The following is a 19,835-nucleotide window of genomic DNA, read 5'->3' as shown; positions in this document are numbered from 1 at the left end:
CAATTTCTACAGCAACGGTTAACTTTCTGAAAGTAGATATTTGCATAGGACGAGGCACCCTCTTCTCCCTCTCTCATGACAGTTCTTGGACCTGATGATAGGTTGGCCAGGCACTGAACAATGCAACAGGCACTACAGGTTTATTCTAAAATGAAAATATAATAGTCAGGTTTAGCTTTATTTATTTTTTTTAAGTTTATAATGTTATTATAGCATTATATCATGGTTTACCTTATTCGTCATATACAATCTTTGTTTTACAAATAAACATTTTATATCTAACAAAAGGATTCCCAGAGCACCCGGGTTAGCTAAAAATAGCACAGAACACTCTGCTTGCTTTGAGGATCAATTTGTCAGAGTTAAACTTCATTATACATTACTTTTAGGCTCACAAGTTAAAAAAAAATGTTTTGTTTTTCTTCCAATACAGAAAATCTGCACTGTTGGCTGCTCTGTAGGAACATTTCTGCACACCCCTGTATTGACTCGTCGAGCATTTGCATTTGTTAAATGTGGTAAGATAGGAATACATGAATGGTTTATCATACAGATTTATATAAGTGGGCACAGAGCAAAGTACAGTAACCTATATGGTAATATATGGTACAATACCCAGTACCAACTAGCCAGCAAACATTGATTATGATTCTTATTGGTGTCTGTATCCCCACTGGGAAGATTTAGACTGCCCATATATGGATCTTTTTTTGTCGTCCAGCCAGCAGGCTGCATGAAAAACAAAAACTTTTGGATTCTGCCATCCACACAATCATGGTGGAGGGAGGAATCCTCCCTGTGGGGTCATTGTATACTGACAGTAGGGACTCCAACAAGCCCCTTCGAAAGAAGTCAATCATTACATCAACTTCTATTAAGTGGGAGCGGCCACACATTGTTTGAAGTTTGGCCGGCCCCTACTGAACAGTCCAGATTCCAATCCATCTATGGCCAGCTTTACCCTCACTTTTTGTCTCAAGGAAATCCCACTATTGACAGTTGGCACCATAAATGAGACGAAGGAAATTTTCCTGGCAATGTTCAGTTATCTTTTTACTTCCAGTCATGTCTCTGAGCTAAGAAGGGGGGGCATGTTTCCAGCAAAGACTCAGACATAAGTTAAAACCTGCCAAATCTCTAACCCTTCCCCATGCCGGAGAACCACTTTGAGGCAGTTTTCTCTTTGGAAAACCTTTATAGAGAAAACCTATGCTGAGAAAAATGTGTGCCTTGGCTGACCACCTTAAAATCCTAGCTGCTGCCATGCCAACCCTTTGGCTTCAATACTATTTGGTGTGTTTAGGAAAAAAAAGTAATACCTATTTGTCCCGTGAAACGACGTGTACACTCATTCTGAAAACAGAGAAAAAAACAAATGTTATTAGGCTATTTTCTCTCCAGATAAAGTTTTTTTTATTCATTTAGAATAAAGAAAATCAGGTTATTACTGTATAATGGCCACTAGATGAAGATGATGATCATAGTAAAAAAGTATTCCATTTCATCTGATGCCCATAATGTGGTATTTTCCTGATTCTGTATTCTATATGAATGAAAAACATCCCACCGGGAGAGAAAAAAGCCTAAGAACATTTATTTTTGCCACATTTGCACAGAACGAATGTACATGCCATTTTTCAGGACAAATAGCTGTTAATTTTTTTTTTTTGTAGTCTTACAGGATAAATAGCTCTGTGAGGTTTTTATAAATACACCTCTTAGTGTCACTTTCCAAAACAAGTAGTAGTTTACAGTCACTGCAGGGATGTCTGTCCTCTTCCTGTTTCTGAACTGCCGTCATTGTAAAAGCTAACAACTTCGGGTCTTCGGGTAGAACAGCAGTACAGATTGTCCGACGAGGACACACCCCTTCTATCTGCTCCTCCATTGGGAAAACATATTTCACTGACAATACTGCTTGTAACATGATCTGTGAATGGGTGAGAATTTGATCAGTCTTAGAATTTTCTTCCTCATTCACAGATCATGCAGTATAATCAGTAAAATAACTTTTCTCAGTGAAGGAATAGGAAGGGGGGGGGGGGGGGTCATATCCTCACTGAACCATCTGCACTACTGCTCTACCTGATGACCTGAAGCTGTTAACAACTGCAGTACTGAATGCTTACAGACAGGAAGAGGACAGGCATTCCTGCAGTGAGGATTTCTCCAGGATCATGCACAACATGGTACATACTTCATTACAGGTGGGTGATATGATTAAAGCTGTATGGATTTTTTTTTTTTTTTTTTTTAGGTAAACTGCAGCTTTAAACAGCTTTTTATAATATTTTTTTAAGGAAACCTACATCAGAAGACAAATTCATTTGGCTGTTCATTTCCTAATCAATTCTTCCTAATGAAAAGAACAGTTGCTGCAGAATTAATTCATTAAACCAGCAATAGCAGCACTAAAAGTCTGTGCATCTAAACAAATGTCACATAAAAAATTCACACCACGTGATTAGTGATATTCATGAATTGGTGACACCACTATGTTGTCTGGAGATAATCAGGCTAATACAAGCATATGACCCTTTCACCACACCGCTTGAGTTCCTCTCCCCTTCAGAAAACAAACTCACCAGGTTGGCATAAACATTTGGTCTTGTAAAGATCTTTGGATGTTGACCCAATATCTCTCACCTCCATCCATTGGTATATTTTCATAAATAAAAGATGAAGTACATTGCTTAATCCTATTATGGTATTTATTTCCCCAAATTCCCCTTTAAAGTACACTCACATGACATGTCAAGGGTGATTCAGTGCATTCAGCCTCTCTCACTACACTCCAGTAACACTTGAGCTTGGTCAAGACGCCCGCAGAAGAAGACGTAATGACGAAACATGTCCAGGGCGTGACCACACGGCCTCTTTGAGTGGATGTCAGCAAATTCGGAATCACCCATGAATTACCAAGCTCGAGCGTTACTGGAGTGCGGTGAGGGAAACCGAATGAGCTGAATCACCCATGGCATTGTTTATGCTGTTTTCGTTTTTTTATCATGTGAGTGTATTTTAAAGGGGGATTTGGGGAAATAAATACCATAATAGGAATACTCAATGTACTTTATCTTTAATTTATGAATATATACCAATGGATGGAGGTGTGAGATATCGGGTCAACATCCAAAGATCTTTACAAGGCCAAATGTTTATGCCAATCTGGTGAGTTTGTTTTCTGAAGGGGAGAGGAACTCATGCGGTTTGGTGAAAGGGTAATATGCTTGGATTAGCCTGATTATCTCCAGACAACATAGTGGTGTCACCAATTCATGAATATCACTAATCATGTGGTGGACTTTTGTGTGAATTCTTTATTTGACATTTGGACATTTGTTTAGATGCGGTTTAAATTAATTAATTCTGCAGCAACTGATCTTTTTTATTATCTGTTTTGTTGATAGTAGCAGCTGACGTCTAGATTTTCATTTTTTATTCAATTCATTTATTGTTTATAAGATTGTGGCGCTGGGTGTTGTTATACAGTTTTGACTGTCTTACTATCTATTTAGTTTGATTCTCCCTAATGACATTTATGGTTGGTTTTAACTACCAAGAAGTCTGTCTTCAGTACATACTGTCAAACAGAGACACAGTGATGGAAAATGTGATTTATGGCAAGATCACAATAGAAATTCTGCAACAATTACAAGCTACGAATACTGGCCAAAATATAACAGAGTTTTTTTAACATGACTATTTTTCTGTTTTGCTAACTTGGTGGAGGCACCGCATGTAGTACACTTTCATAGGTTTGCCACTCGGTAAAGTGCCTTTGGAGAATTCACACTCTGGCAGCTATGCATATGTAGACATTAAAACAGTATTATCTCTGCGTGAAGCAGTTATTCTGTTTGCAGTAGTCATAATGAACACATTGGTGTTCTTGAATACAACTGCTAAATAATACCCCATGGAATGTATCTTCTGGAACTTCCTAATGTATTCCACTTAGTATGCTTCTGGTGAAAAATATATATTCCCAAACTAGCAGGCTCATTTCTCAAGCATTTGTTATAATTATAAGTGATGCAGTGCACAGACAAGGGCACAAACATTAGCAGGATTTACTGGCTAAATATACCTACATGAACGGCTTGCAGTATCATGCATAAACTAGTGTGAGCAGGTGTGTGTGTGTGTGTGTGTGTGTGTGTATATATGTATTTATATATATATATATACATATATATATATTTATATAAAATACACAAAAAATAAAGTACTGTTTTTTTAGGTTAAGTTTAAATAATCAGATTTTAATTGTTGTTAAAGCGGATTTTGCACTAAAATGCAATGTTCGTATACATGGATGCTCCCCATGCCCTGCTGTCAAAATTCTGCATTATGAAAATAAAAAAACACTTTAGGATAAAATCCTAAAACATGACTTACCTTACTCCAAAGCTTCTGGCAGGCTCTCCAAGGCAAGGTAACAATAGTGTTTTTTTTTTTTTTTGTGGGATCCTGGGTTAAGTAGAGGATGCCAAATCTCACAAGGACACGCTTCAGTGCAGTGCAGCAGTGTCCTATTGTGAGAATTGGGATCCTGAACTTTCCAAAGACCCCTTTATGAGACCCAATGATTTTAGTTAGAAGAAGCAGCTGGAATTAGGGATTGAGGTATTTTTAATGCGTCTTTCAATATGTGTGCTTTTTTTTTATTTCCATAATGCAGTGTTTTGGGAACAGGGGGTGGGGGCAGCCACATATGTAAACATGTTAGTGCAAGGTCTGCTTTAACAGTTCTATTGTCTAAAGCAGGGGTGGGGAACCTTTTTTCTGCCGAGGGCCATTTGGGTATTTTTAAAATCATTTGGGGGCCGTACAAAATTATCAACTTAAAAATGTGCCTGTTATATTTGGTCAAACATTTAATTAACTCACCTCTAATGTGATGGCTGCAACTGCTTCTCTTTGGTGAGATGTGTGTTGCTACTGGCAACTGGTTTTCCAGGTTTTCCCCCCTTAATGCAGAGTGATTAGTGCCCCCATCAATGCAGAGTTATTAGTGCCCCTATCAATGCAGAGTGATTATTGCCCCATCAATGCAGAGTGATTAGTGCCCCAATCAATGCAGAGTGATTAGTGCCCCCATCAATGCAGTGTTATTAGTGCCCCAATCAATGCAGAGTGATTAGTGCCCCAATCAATGCAGAGTGATTAGTGCCCCCCTTAATGCAGAGTTATTAGTGCCCCCCATCAATGCAGAGTGATTAGTGCCCCCATCAATGCAGAGTGATTAGTGCCCCCATCAATGCAGAGTGATTAGTGCCCCCATCAATGCAGAGTGATTATTGCCCCCATCAATGCAGAGTGATTATTGCCCCCATCAATGCAGAATGATTAGTGCCCCCATCAAGGCAGAGTGATTAGTTCCCCAATCAATGCAGAGTGATTAGTGCCCCAATCAATGCTGAGTGATTAGTGGCCCCCTTAATGCAGAGTGATTATTGCCCCCATCAATGCAGAGTGATTAGTGCCCCCATCAATGCTGAGTGATTAGTGCCCCAATCAATGCAGAGTGATTAGTGCCCCAATGAATTCAGAGTGATTAGTGCCCCCATCAATGCAGAGTGATTAGTGCCCCCATCAATGCAGAGTGATTAATGCCCCCCCATCAATGCAGAGTGATTAGTGCCCCCCTTAATGCAGAGTGATTAGTGCCCCAATCAATGCAGAGTGATTAGTGCCCCCCTTAATGCAGAGTGATTAGTGCCCCAATCAATGCAGAGTGATCAGTGCCCCCATCAATGCAGAGTGATTAGTGCCCCCCATCAATGCAGAGTGATTATTGCCCCCATCAATGCAGAGTGATTAGTGTCCCCCCTTAATGCAGAGGCATTAGTGCCCCCATCAATGCAGAATGATTAGTGCCCCCCATCAATGCAGAGCGCATGGGGATTGGAGTGCCTCCTGATTACACACAGAGCAGGGTTCTTCTACTTACCAGGCGCAGGTGCTCTCATACGAAGTCATGCCTCCTGGACCGACTCCTATGATAGACGTCACCACTGTGCTGTCTATCATAGGTAGGAGGCGTGACTTTGCATGAAAGCAGCCGCGCCGGGTAAGCAGAGGAACCCGCTCTGTGTGTAATCAGGAAGCGCTCCCCCTCCCCTTCCCCTCTGGAGGCAGCCCAATGGCAGGGCCGGATCAGATGGCTTCGGGGCCCGCGTACGGCCCACGGGCCATAGGTTCCCCACCCCTGGTCTAAAGTAAAAGAATATATATATATATATATATATATATATATATATATATATATATATATATATATATAAAGTACACTCTAAAGCTCTGCTCTTTGTTCTGTGTTTAATTTGTCAAAAAAAGACTTCATACATTGATGTCTCCATCTGAAACCAAGCTTCCTTCACCACTTCTGGCTTACTCACAAGGATAGAGAAAGTGTGAGCATGTCAGCAGCGGTGAAACGCGTCAAGGAAGGGTGGTTTTGGATGGAGACATCATTGTATGCAGTGTTTTTTGACAAGCTAAATACAGAAAGAGCTAAACTTTGGAGTTTTTTACTTTTGGCTGAGAGTGGAGACAGCTGTGGTAGCCAGCACCCCGGTTGTTTATGTGGATCGAAAGGAGCAACTTGTTGTTAAAAGTCCTATTGTCCAGTTTGATCTACAAACGCATATGCTTCTGTTGTGTTAAAATTTAAAAAAAAAGTTTAAATAAGTCTAAATAAAGAACAAACAAGAAATTGCAATAGAAGCTATGGGGCATTTCAAAGAGAGTATGCTGACAGAAACATTTTTCTGATGATCACATACCTTCCCTTCAGGTTCTTTCTAGAGTTACACTTAATATTCTCTTCTGAAAACATATAACCTATTGTATTGTTGTTAACTTTGTTGTAACCCTTTAAAGCATGAATAACAAAATGAGGTTGAGGGATTGTGAGAGGTGCATGAAAGTCAGCCAGCCCCCAGTCTGATGTACTCACCCTCCAGTCTGTCACCAACCAAATAAAACCTGTCTCTTGGTACAAAGAACAGGGGTTTAGTTGACACACATTTGCAAACGCATGTGAAAGCTGCAGAGCCACTTCACGGCACCCTGTTTAAATCTGCAGTCCTACACTCTTAATTTAGTGTCCTCACACTGGAGGCACATGGCCGCTAATGGGTGGATGGGGAACAGGTGAGAGGGAGACAGCCCAACCTCCCCCAACCCATCCCCATGCACGACTGGCTGTTGTCTCAAAATGGAGACGCCTTGCTTACAGCTTGGTGCCTCATCTAAAGTCCCACCGTGCGATTTTCGTGCGTTTTTGGTGGATGCAGTTTTGATTTGACCCTAGTGTTTTCCGTATACAGGGATGGAGACCAATAGCATGACCTGCTTGTCTCATATAAAGTCCCAAAGGAAATTAGGGATTTCAAAGGCAGTGTGCTTTACAGGCCATGCCCTATACATAAAATCCCTTCCTATCCATATACTGCATCCACCAAGGGGATGGAGGTGTAATGCTTTTCAGCTGGTCCTTTCCAGTTTGCACCATGGTTATATTATAACCTAATTATTTGAGCTTTTGAAACAACAGCCAGTCGTGCATGGGGATGGGTTGGGGGAGGTTGGGCTGTCTCCCTCTCACCTGTTCCCCATCCACCCATTAGCGGCCATGTGCCTCCAGTGTGAGGACACTAAATTAAGAGTGTAGGACTGCAGATTTAAACAGGGTGCCGTGAAGTGGCTCTGCAGCTTTCACATGCGTTTGCAAATGTGTGTCAACTAAACCCCTGTTCTTTGTACCAAGAGACAGGTTTTATTTGGTTGGTGACAGACTGGAGGGTGAGTACATCAGACTGGGGGCTGGCTGACTTTCATGCACCTCTCACAATCCCTCAACCTCATTTTGTTTCTCGTTATAGGGATGGAGACGCCGGGCAACACCAGCTTGGGTCTCATCTAAAGTCCCACCTAGTCCAATATGTTTAAAGCATGAATAACAACACAGTGCTTGTGCTGTGTAATTGGCCCTTTCTATCACCTGAATGATCCTGCCTAGTTTTGCCCTCCCATTTGTAAACGGACCACAGTTTATCATGGCTGCCGAGCCCAGACACCGTGGTCAGTTTACGTGCCTCTGTCACCCACAGCTCCCCTCTGATCCCCCCCCCCCCCCCGCCTGTTAGCTGTGTCAATGTTGATCTGCTACCCTCCTGCTGCTATCATAACTCAATGACATTCCTATAATCCACTCTTTATATGTGTTTTTTTTTAAATGCCGCTGTGTACCTCATTTTATAGCACCACTCGGTGCACACATGTCCATATGGCCTCTCTTCTCATTTGCTCCTCCTGGCTGAAATCAGGGGGGGATTCTCAGCCCCACCCTGCTGTAGCTGTCAGATCAGGAGAGGGAGCAGTGGGCGGTCACGTGAGCGCCGAGTGCCACTATGAAATGAGGTACACAGCGGCATTTAAAAAAAAAAAAAAACGTATACATTGGGGACAATATTTAAACGTTGCTGGACTCCTAGCTGTGTTTAGACACAGCGGGAGTCGGGCCGGAGGAGGAGAGGCGACGATCACCGCCTCTCTTCCCTGATCGTCGGGGAAAGTGTGAGAAGATCTGCCCGCTTGTGTAAACAAAGCAGGCGGATCTTCTCTGTGACAGACAGGGAGAGATCACAGGATTCAGCATAGCTGAACCTGCGATCTCTGTCTCTGTCACAGGACCCCCTCCCCCCACACACGTCAGTAAGCATGAGGTATACATTTAACCCCTTGTTCACCAACAGTGTTAACCCCTTCCCTGCCAGTGTCATTATTACAGTAACAGTGCATATTTTTAGCACTGATTACTGTAGTAATGTCACTGGTCCCCCCAAAAGTGTCAAAAATGTCAGTTAGGGGTCCGATCTGTCCGCCGCAATGTCGCAGTCCCGCAAAAAAAATTGCAGATTGCCGCCATTACTAGTAAAAAAACAATATAAATGACGTAAATCTTTCCCGTAGTTAGTAAACGCAATAACTTTTGCGCAAACCAATCAAAATACGCTTATTGCGATTTTATTTACCAAAAATATGTAGCAGAAAACAAATTGACCTAAAATGTTAAAAAATTTTGATTTTTTTACATTTTTTTTTAAAATTTAATATAAAAAACAATGTGAAAAATATTGTTATTTTTTCAAAATTGTCGCTCTTTTTTTGTTTATAGCGCAAAAAATAAAAAATCGCACAGGTGATCAAACACCACCAAAAGAAAGCTCTGTTTGTGGGGAAAAAAGGATGTCAATTTCATTTGGGTACAGCGTCGCACGACCGCGCAATTGTCCGTTAAATTCACTCAAAATAGGGCCTGGTCTTTGAGCAGCCAAATCCTCCGGGGGTTAAGTGATTAAAGTGGATAAAAATATGCACATTAAGAATTTTTTTTGTCAAAGACATTTGGCCTAAATATATGACAAAAATTTAATATATTGGATATTTTTTAACAGTCAAAGTACAAAATGTCAATTTTTCTCAAAATTTTTGCTCTTGTTTTATTAATATTGCAAAAAATAAAAAAGCGCAGAGGTGATCAAATACCACCAAAAGAAAGCTCTGTTTGTGGGAACAAAATGACGTAAATTTAATTTGGGTACAGCATTGCATAATCGCGCAATTGTCAGTTAAAGTCGCGCAGTGCCAAGTTGAAAAAAGTGGCCTGGTCATTGAGCAGCCAAATCTTCCGGGGCTAAAGTGGTTAAAATAGAGGGGATTGTAGGAATGTCATTGAGTGGCTTAACAACCACTTCAAGTTACTTAGCCCAGTTCAGCTATATTATGATCAATATTTTTTTCCTCATACTCTTTGCCTATTTATCCCTTTTCTAATGATTTGTTTTCAGGTTTCATGATTATATTTTAGTGTACCGTCTTTTATCCATTAGTAAACCAACCCTATTATTTTAATGAGGTACACATTTTTCATTGTGAATGGAAGTTCAAGAAAAAGTCAGGAAGTGACGAAACGTCAGGGGCTTTGCTACACAACGTACCGGAAGGATTGGTCGGGTGAGCAGAGGTGTCTCCTCCGTTCCAGCGGTACACTACGCCGGGGCAGCAGGATCTGAGTGAGCACCTTTATGCCCGCTTATGACATTCTTTTATGTGTTTTTACAAGGATTGTTCCATGTTAGTGAAACATTGGAAGCTGATATTTCATTAAAAGGTCTTTCAGACGTTATTGCACTAGTGGTATCTTCTCTTTCTTTTCATGTCATGAGCGGAAGGAAGGCTATCTAGGCATCAGTGATCTACCAGCCAGTGTACTCTTGATCTAAGGTGGAACATCCAAGTGTCTTTTGCCCATTCCATGAGAGTGGAGGGCATTAACCGCTTGCCGACCGCCGCACGACTATTTACTGCAGTGGTCAGCCCCGTACAGGCAAAGTGACGTTGGACTACGTCGCTAGCCTGTGAGCCTCTAGGGGGCGAGCGTGCGCCGCCGGAGGCGCGCTCCTGCCCCCGCTCATTCCCTAAGAAGTCCGCGTGTGTGACCGGCGGACCCGATGTCCGCCGGCCACTTGCGATCTTCCCGCTGGAGAGGGAGAAAGGCAGGCGACTGATGTAAACAAAGCCGCCTGTCATTCTCCCTGATGTAAGAACAGAGATCATACAATCCTGCTATGTAGGATCGTATGTCTCTGTGCTTACATCACGAGTCACACCCCTTTACAGTTAGAAGCACGCCCCTAGGGACACACTTAACCCCTGCATCACCAATAAAATTAAACCCTTCCCTGCCAGTGTCAATTTTACAGCAACAGTGCATATGTATAGCACTGATTACTGTAGTAATGTCACTGGCAGACTTGTATAAAGTACGCGAAATTTCTACTTGAGTAAAAGTACAAGTGCTCGAACAAAAAGTGACTTGAGTAGACGTGGAAGTGCTCGCAGAAAAAGTTACTTAAGTGGAAGTACTAAAGTATTCAACATTTTTTTTACTTAAGTATTGCAAGTAGTTTTTTCAAAAAAATTGCTACTTAAGTACTAAAAGTAAAAAGTACAAGTACTGTGTTATGTAGTTATTAAAGAAAGAAGTCAAAAGTTTGAACATCATATTGTTTTTTATTATTTCAAATGATTTATTCAAATGATTAACCTAAAGGACAATCACAATTCCTTAGGCTGTAACTTTTTGTAAACAAAAAACAGATAAAGTATGTCCCTCCCTTCCCCTTTTAAAGCCAGGGGTGGTCTCCTTCCTGAGCTTCCTCACTCTCACAGCCAGGCAGATCACTTGAAGTTGAAGGGCCAGGGGTGGAAGGTGGTGTTTTTGGTTCGTCCATCTTTTCAGCTGATCAAAAGGCAGAACAGGAGCATGCGCAGTCTTCTTAATCGCGGTTTGATTTGATTTGCTCAATTGATGATGATGTGCCAGGCCAGCTTCATCAAACCTACAACGCTTAAAGTGAAAAATGCATCAAAAACTACTAACAAAGTGGCTGTGCTAAAAATGCTAATAAAGTGCCTGCAATTATATATATATATATTCTTCTTGTATTCAAAATCATCGCCCACAGTATCAAAAATAAAGTGACATGTCTGTGCTAAATGCAGTGCAAATTATTCCCACAATGTAAATTTAATTCATATAAAATATATATGACAATACCACAATAAAATAAGTTGTGATTGTGAATAAGTTAGGTGCAAGTTTAAGTGTGTAAACTAAACTTTATAAGGAAAAGTCCATAACTGAATTCCAGTGTGCAATCTAAGAAGTGCTTGTCACTTTCTGTCAGATGCTTCCACCTTTCTTCTGTGATCTGCTCAAGTAAAGTGGTGGACTGGATAGCCTCTCTCTCTGCCTCTCACCTTAGTAGCACTGGCACTGCACTGGTTCAAAAAGCTGTCTATATTATTTTCATTATAAGAACTTGTCAGAACATGCTTCCACCACCTGTCCTTCACACTAGTAGTGCTCATTTGCTTTGCTCAAGTCAAGTGCCAATGCCAGTTGCCACTGCAGTGCAGGCACACCCGCACAGGCAGAGGCAGGCCGCAGGAAGCACAGGCACCACCACAACACAACACTTGTTGGTTGGATGGTCGGATAATCATCATAGCCGTCAGTCTCACTCTTCTTGGTTCAAAAAAGCCACCCATGACCCGTGTGTATATAATACATTAATATTTTATATTGATTATTTGATTCTCAAATGGCACATTTGCCATGGCAAGGATTAGGCCCTCTCTCCACGGTCCATCTCACTCACCTCATAGAGAAGAAGATGAGATAACGAAGACAATGCTCCGAGTCCTGCTCCCGCGTCCCGCCGCCCATGTCACAACTCCTCTCTGTAAGGGCCCTAAGGGGTGGAGTCTGAGTGACATACAACACGTTTAGAGGCGGAGACCTCGAGCGGGAAGACGGCAGCACGGCTCCTCCAGTGCGGTCTTAACTTGATGATCATGACAGTGATTCCGCGGGCTGCGCCGCGAGCGAGGCTGTGGGATTGATTGAATTGAGTTGTGCTGCCTACTGCTACACGCTACCTACTACAATTACTAAATTGTGAGTAAGTATATTTTATTTCATTTTTATATATAAAAGCGGTATTGTTGAGCACTACTAGCCACTAGATCTCCTGGCTGTCACTTTGTCACATGTTGGGGAATCACAGCGGCTCGGCTCCAGAAGTGGCGGGTGTTCCCGTCATCCTGCCAGGGCCGCCAAGAAGTTCATCACCTAATCTTAAGTTATTAATATCAAATGAGGAGAGGACCTATGAGATTGAGAATTTAAATAATTAAATATATATGGCTTTTTGAACCAGTGCAGTCAGTGCCAGTGCCACAGTGCCACCCAGACGCTATCCACCAGTGCCACCACCATTAAGTGTGTTGGTCGGTCACTCGAGCACTGAAGGAGGTGGAAGCATCTGACAAGTGAAGTGACACTTTAGATTTGCACACTGGAATTCATTTATGGACTTTTCGTTATAGATAGGTTTACACACTTCAACTTGTTGCACGCACCTGACCTAACTTATTTCATAACTTATTTTATTGTGATTTATTGTCATATTTTATATGAATTGAATTTACAGTTACATTGTGGGAATAATTATTTTCACTGCATTTAGGCTTTAGCACATTCATGTCACTTTATTTTTAATACTGTGTGGAGTGTGGGCAGGGCACTGGGGGCAACGATGATATTATATTGATTGCAAAGGCACTTTATTCGCACAGCCAAGGAGAAAAAAATTCTACTCTAGGAAAGTACAGATACCGCATTTCGGTACTTAAGTACAGTACTTAAGTAGTTCTACTTCGTTACTATACATCTCTGGTCACTGGTAACCCCAAAAGTGTCAAAAATGTCAGTCAAGGGTCCGATCTGTCCGCCGCAATGTCGCAGTCCCGCAAAAAAAAATCGAAGATCGCCGCCATTACTCATTAAAAAAACCCACCAAAAATGACAGAAATATTTCCCTTAGTTAGTAAACGCAATAACTTTTGCGCAAACCAATCAAAATGTGCTTATTGCGATTTTTTTTACCAAACATATGTAGCAGAAAACAAATTGGCCTAAAATGTTAAAAAAATTAGATTTTTAAATTTTTTTTTGGGGAATCTCATATAAACAAATGTGAAATATATTATTATTTTTTCAAAATTATCGCTATTTAATTGTTTATAGCGCAAAAAGTAAAAATCGCACAGGTGATCAAATACCACCAAAAGAAAGCTCTGTTTGTGGGAAAAAAAGGACATCAATTTCATTTGGGTACAGCATCGCACGGCCATGCAAATGTCCGTTAAAATCACGCAGTGCCGAATCGCAAAATAGGGCCTTGTCAGGAAGGGGGTAAAATCTTCTGGGGCTTAAGTGGTTAAGTGGAGGTGAGTGACTTGGCAAAGGGGTGTGGAACACAGAGGTGGTGGACCTTTTTTTAGTGTTTCTTTTATCTTGAAGTCACTGAAATCTCCCCGGACTATCTATACTTATCACTATGGATTTTCATGATATATGTGTGCAGCTAACAGTTTATATTATTTTGCACTGTTATTTTTCAGTTATATTTATTTAAGTTGCAAGCACTGTGATCTATTCACTTTCATCATCTTTTTTATGTTTGCTCATATATTGATTTCACATTATATATTGATATCGATATTATTTTTGGAGTGATATTGCTTTTAAGCGCGAGAGCTCCCACTATTTATTTACATTTGTTGTAATATTGCTTTAAATATGAACAGAAATATCTGTTCTCTGTTACAGGTGAAACAAAGAAAGCTCTACAAGATGCAGAAACTGCTGTTGTTCTAGACAGCTTAAACCCTGTAAGTTTTCTTTATTTTCAGGTTACAAATACATCTGCATAAAGTAATTTTCCACATTTAGGCTCCATGCACACTAGCATTTTTTTTAAGCTAAAAAAAAAATGCTGGATAAAAAAACGCTGGTAATAGCGTTTGGGGGCGTTAAGAGCATTTAGGAGCATTAGCGTTTTATTAGCATTTTTGTAAAAAAGGGGGGGGGGGGGAAAAAAACGCTACTAGGAGAGACTCTTTTTTTATGCTCCTAGACACTGAAGCAAGTAGCCTAAAGTAGTGTGCATTGACACATAGAATAACACTAGTTAGTGTTACGCTAGTGTGCAGGGAACCTTAATGGTGAAAATGTAGACCCTTTCCCATACTAGGTAAGGTCCATTCATGGAATATATGCCTCGTTTTTTTTATATTCATATTAAATGCTAGCCACTGTTTTGTGTTGCTCATTTTTCTTGTTATCAAGACAAAACTGACATAATGACAAAAAAGAAAAAAAATCTTGGCTGAGATACATCTTAACTTCCAAAATTCCTGTTAAATCTGAAATCTAAAACGGTATTCATTTATTAAATAAAGTGTGGTGTGTGCTGAGAGGAAATGTGTTAAAATATGTAAAAAATAAAATAAAATAAGGAAAATAAAAATCCAGTAAAAGGAAAACGAATGCAGCCTAAGGACTGTTGATCTGCAATAAACTTACTTTTGTTCTTGCGTTTATTACATTTTTTTTATAATTGCAGTGACTAAGTAGTTCTTAGTGTACGAACTGATAAAACAGGTATGGCCAACAGCCATTTTACAGATATGCTGTGAAAGCATATTCAAAGAAAACTTCATCTTTATTTAATGCATTTTATTGTCTCATTCAGGATGTGTACTGCGTCAGAGCTCTAGTGTGGTGTACAATGCAAAAGGAAGAGGAAGCTATTAAAGATTTAAATTACAGCCTACGTCTCAATTCATCTCATGTCTGTTCTCTTATTCTACGAGGAAACATTCAAAAGTACATAACACAGGAAAATAATGCATGCATTACACTGAATGACGATCAGGAAAAGGTATTGTTGCTATCTAAATACATACAGTATATTTTCATATAATAATAACAATACATTTTCATTGTGCCTGAAATACCGACCAACCAGATGTTTTGTAAACTTCATTTGGTTTGTCTGCCATGTCTAGGCATTGTTTTATGTGTTGACCCTTGTGGTGTTGATTGGTCAACCCGGTTTTATGTTTGCTTATTCCTTTTTTTAATATCTTTATTACAATCCAACTTTCACTCTGCCAGACAATTTTTTTAATTATTATTATTATACAGGATTTATATAGCGCCAACAGTTTGCACAGCACTGTACAACTTGAGGGCAGATAGTACAGTTAGAATATAATTCAATACGGGAGGAATCAGAAGGCCCTGCTTCATAGAGCTTGCAATCTCGGAGGGAGGGTCAAGTGATTTAAAAGATATTAACTCTGGGGGATGAGCTGATGGAGAAAATAAAAGTACAGTTGTTAGGTGTGGGCAGGATAGGCTTCTATGAAGAGGAGGGTTTTCAGGGATTTTCTAAAAGCAAACAGAGTAGGAGATAATCAAACAGATTGGGGTAGGGAGTTCCATAGGATGGCAGAGGCTCTGGAAAAGTCCTAAGGTGAGTATGGGAGGAGGTGACGAGGGAGCTAGAGAGCAGGAGGTCTTGAGAGGAACGAAGAGAACGATTGGGTAGGTATTTTGAGCCTAAGTTAGTGATGTAGCTGGGGGCTGAGCCGTGGATGGTTTTGTAAGTTGTTGTTAGTTTTTTTTTTTAATGTAATTTGTTGGGTGAGCGGAAGCCAGTGGAGGGATTGACAGAGAGGAGTAGCAGACAGGAGTGGTTGGTAAGGTGGATAAGCCTGGCAGCAGCATTCATGATGTACTGAAGGGGGGATAGCCTATGTAAAGGTAAGCCAATGCGAAGAGACTTGCAGTAGCCGAGGCGAAAGATGACCAGGGAGTGAACTAGGAGCTTTGTTGTGTCATTGGCTAGAAAGGGGTGTATTTTGGAGATGTTGCGGAGATTGAGACGGCAAGATTTGGACAGTGACCGGCCGTAGGGCCTAAAATGAATTAGGACCAAGTTGTGGACTTTTAAGGCATTTTCATATTCTTACCGAGCAGTAAATGGACTAAAAATGTTTAAAACAGGCCCTCTTAGCTGTAGGCCCTAAGGATGGGCTGAATGTGGGTTCATAGTGAACCCAGATAGTTTGCAGTCCAGGAAAATGGTGAACATGTGGTTGTACACCGCTTTAGCAGCCAATTGCCAATGATGCACTTCTTGGCCTTTGAATTTTACTTAGGGAGCTTACAAGGGCTGGTAAGAGAGGTTTCTTATGTGCCAGCTCCTCACTATAAAAGTCAGGGTTCCAAGCAACCTTTTGTCTGTGTGTGTTGGAGTAGATATGGGAAGTTGACAGTGCTTGCAGGAAGAGATATTTGTGTTATACAGTGCTATTGCACTATGGTAAGCTACATATTATTATGTTAACCCCCTGTGTTCTCAGTGCATAGAGACAACATTCTGTTTTTTTTTTCTAAAATTTGTATTATTTTCTGGATAAGATTTTCAAATAAAAGGTTACAAGACAGAGTATATCAAACAAAACATATACTGTGTATAAAAGGTAAAAACAGTCTATATGAACTCTTAACATACTTAAAAAGCGTGGATGAACAGTTTGAAATTTTGACCATACCCAATTAACCTAAGTAAAAAAGGAAGAGAAAGTTATATAAAGCAAAATAAAATAAAAAAAGAATTAAAATTAAAAAAAAAAATGTGATCAATAATAAAGAAAAAGTGATGACAGATATTGTTGCACATATTTGGGAATACCTTTTCATTCCAAAAGCTATGTGAACTGTTTCCAAGAAGGTTTGTTGAGAATTAAGAAAAAAAATCAGTTTTAGGACTAGCTTTTGTCTGTGTATTTGCTGTTTAGCTACTGCCCTGACCACCCTGTTCAAGCCCCCTGTGCAGGCTTTTTTGTGTTTTATTGTTTTTGTCCCTCTTATTTCATGTATATATATGTATATGTAAATATATGATTAAGGTTTTATGTTTTTAGAGATGGGGTTTAGTGTTTCAATTTTGTTTAGGTGAGTATGTTTTAGTTGAGTATAATTTTGCTAGGATCTTTTTTGGGGGTAAGGGGAGGTGAATACCATGAACATGTGACTGACACAGGAAAAGGTGCCCTTTGAAGCACATGAACACATACTTGTGGGGTACAGTTTTGTGCACTAAATTACCACATTGTGAAGTGCCCTAAGATACCACATCCTCCGTCTTCCTATTGCCAAAGCTGATAATAAAGTCAGGCCGGCCATAGATGGTGCGAATTTCTTTCCTGCAGCCAAGAAGACAGTGATTATTACTAGCAGCTATAGCAGCCGCTTGCAATAAGCTGGGCAGGCTCGTTGTACCCAAGTTGATTGATCGATCAACTTGGTACATTCAGCCTGCCCATCAATGGTTCACAGCAGGAACAGGCCGAGATTCAAACAGTCTATGGCCGGCCTTAGGTAATCCCCAGTTTTATAATATCAGGCAGTCCTAAAGTGAGAGGCAGAGGTTCTGCATATACTGCAGCTGGTACAGGGCAAGCAGGTTCTGCTCGCAGAATTTCAAAAATCATGACATCATCTGCCCATCTCCACACCTCAGCCAGTCAAAGAAAGCCTTGTATTCATTGTTACAAAATACAAGGCTTCCTCTAAATGGCTGAAAAGCACTCATCTTGACTTGATCTTGTTCTTGCGGCAGACGAGAAGTCACCTGTGCAATTTAGTCTCCATTCACACTAGCACGACTTGTCAGGCGACTTGGTCAGCCTGACAAGTCGTGCACCATTGCGGTCCATTGACTGCTACAGGAGCCGTTCTAATAGGAGCGACACAAGTCGCTTCGACTTAGAAAAAGGGTCCTGTACTACTTCGGGGCGACCTGGAGCGACTTGCATAGACATTCATTTTATGAAGTCCGTGCAAGTCGTGCTGAAGTCGCGCTGCACGCGACTTCACAGGTCGCCCCGAAGTCGGATCCGACATAGTGTGAACGGAGTCTTATGGAACACAGTCTGCATTCTGTATGTACTGTAGCTAATGCTACTACAGAATGATACATCGCTGACAGTGGCAGAATAACTTAGAATAGTTTGTTTGGGCCAATCATAAAGGAAATAGAATATGGCTTTAAGAAATGTGTGTGACGCCCACTGCTGCGACAGACAGGGAAGAGCAAATTTAAAATACAGTAACTTTCTTCATGAGGTAAGATTTCTTTAGTTTCTGATTAAAACAATTAGAAAAGAAAAGAATGGAAAAACAGTGCAAGAAACATTTTTACAGAAAAGATATTACAAAAAAACTGCAATAGCAGTGGTAAAAAAAAAAATGGAAAAAAGGTAAAAAAAAAGTATTTAACCACTTAAGCCCCGGAGGATTTGGCTGCTCAAAGACCAGGCCCTATTTTGCGATTCGCACTGCGTGACTTTAACGGACAATTGCACGGTCGTGCGACACTGTACCCAAATTAAATTTGCGTCCTTTTTTTCCAACAAACAGAGCTTTATTTTGGTGGTATTTGATCACCTGTGCGATTTTTATTTTTTTGCGCTATAAACAAAAAAAGAGCGACAATTTTGAAAAAATAACAATATTTTTCACATTTTTTTTATATGAAATTCTCAAAAAAAAATGTAAAAATCAAAATTTTTTAACATTTTAGGCCAATCTGTTTTCTGCTACATATTATTGGTAAAAAAACATCGCAATAAGCGTATTTTGATTGGTTTGCACAAAAGTTATTGCGTTTACTAACTACGGGAAAGATTTATGTCATTTTTATTGTTTTTTTTTTTTAAACTAGTAATGGCGGCGATCTGCAATTTTTTTTGCGGGACTGCGACATTGTGGCGGACAGATCTGATATTACTACAGTAATCAGTGCTATAAAATATGCACTGTATCTGTAAAAATGACACTGGCAGGGAAGGGGTTAACTTTATTGCCGATCAATGGGTTAAATGTATCCCTAGGGGCGTGATTCTAACTGTGGGGGGGGGGGCGTGGCTTGTGATGTAACCACAGAAACATACGATCCTTCGTAGCAGGATCGCATAGCCTCTGTGCTTACATCAGGGAGAATGACAGACGGCTGTGTTTACATCAGCCGTCCGTCCTTCTCCCTCTCCTGTGGAAGATCGCGAGTGGCCGGCAGACATCAGAGCCACCGGTCACACCCGCGGGGAAGGCAGGGCGCGCTCGCCCCCTGCAGGCTCCTGGGCGAGCGACGTAAGTCTACGTCGCTTTGTCCAGGAGCGGCTGACTGCCGCATTAAGTAGTCGTGCAGCGGTCGGCAAGTGGTTAACAAGGTCTGCCTGACCTTTGGTTTCTGCCAAAAATCCAATTGACTGCAGTGCAAGTCCAATTTTGACAGAATCACTGGCCCTCAGAGATGACGCTTAAAGTGGTTGTAAAGGCA

At 40.7% G+C, this 19,835-nt stretch overlaps 1 protein-coding gene across 2 annotated transcripts in view; it reads left to right on the top strand.

The window, feature by feature from the left end:
- LOC309553352 (uncharacterized protein) overlaps nt 1-19,835 on the top strand; it is a 163,544-nt gene that overhangs the window by 23,998 nt on the left and 119,711 nt on the right. For both annotated transcript variants that reach the window (XM_082254452.1, XM_082254451.1), the window contains exons 5-7: nt 434-518; nt 14,252-14,313; nt 15,177-15,365. In XM_082254452.1, the coding sequence (XP_082110578.1) occupies nt 434-518; nt 14,252-14,313; nt 15,177-15,365 (336 nt within the window). The remainder of the gene's footprint in view (nt 1-433; nt 519-14,251; nt 14,314-15,176; nt 15,366-19,835) is intronic.

This window comes from Pelophylax lessonae (assembly GCF_965119305.1).
Source record: "Pelophylax lessonae genome assembly, chromosome: 4".
In the NCBI taxonomy this organism is placed as follows: domain Eukaryota; kingdom Metazoa; phylum Chordata; class Amphibia; order Anura; family Ranidae; genus Pelophylax; species Pelophylax lessonae.
Note: the sequence above shows the minus strand (reverse complement) of the source record. Positions and strands in the feature narration are given on the sequence as shown.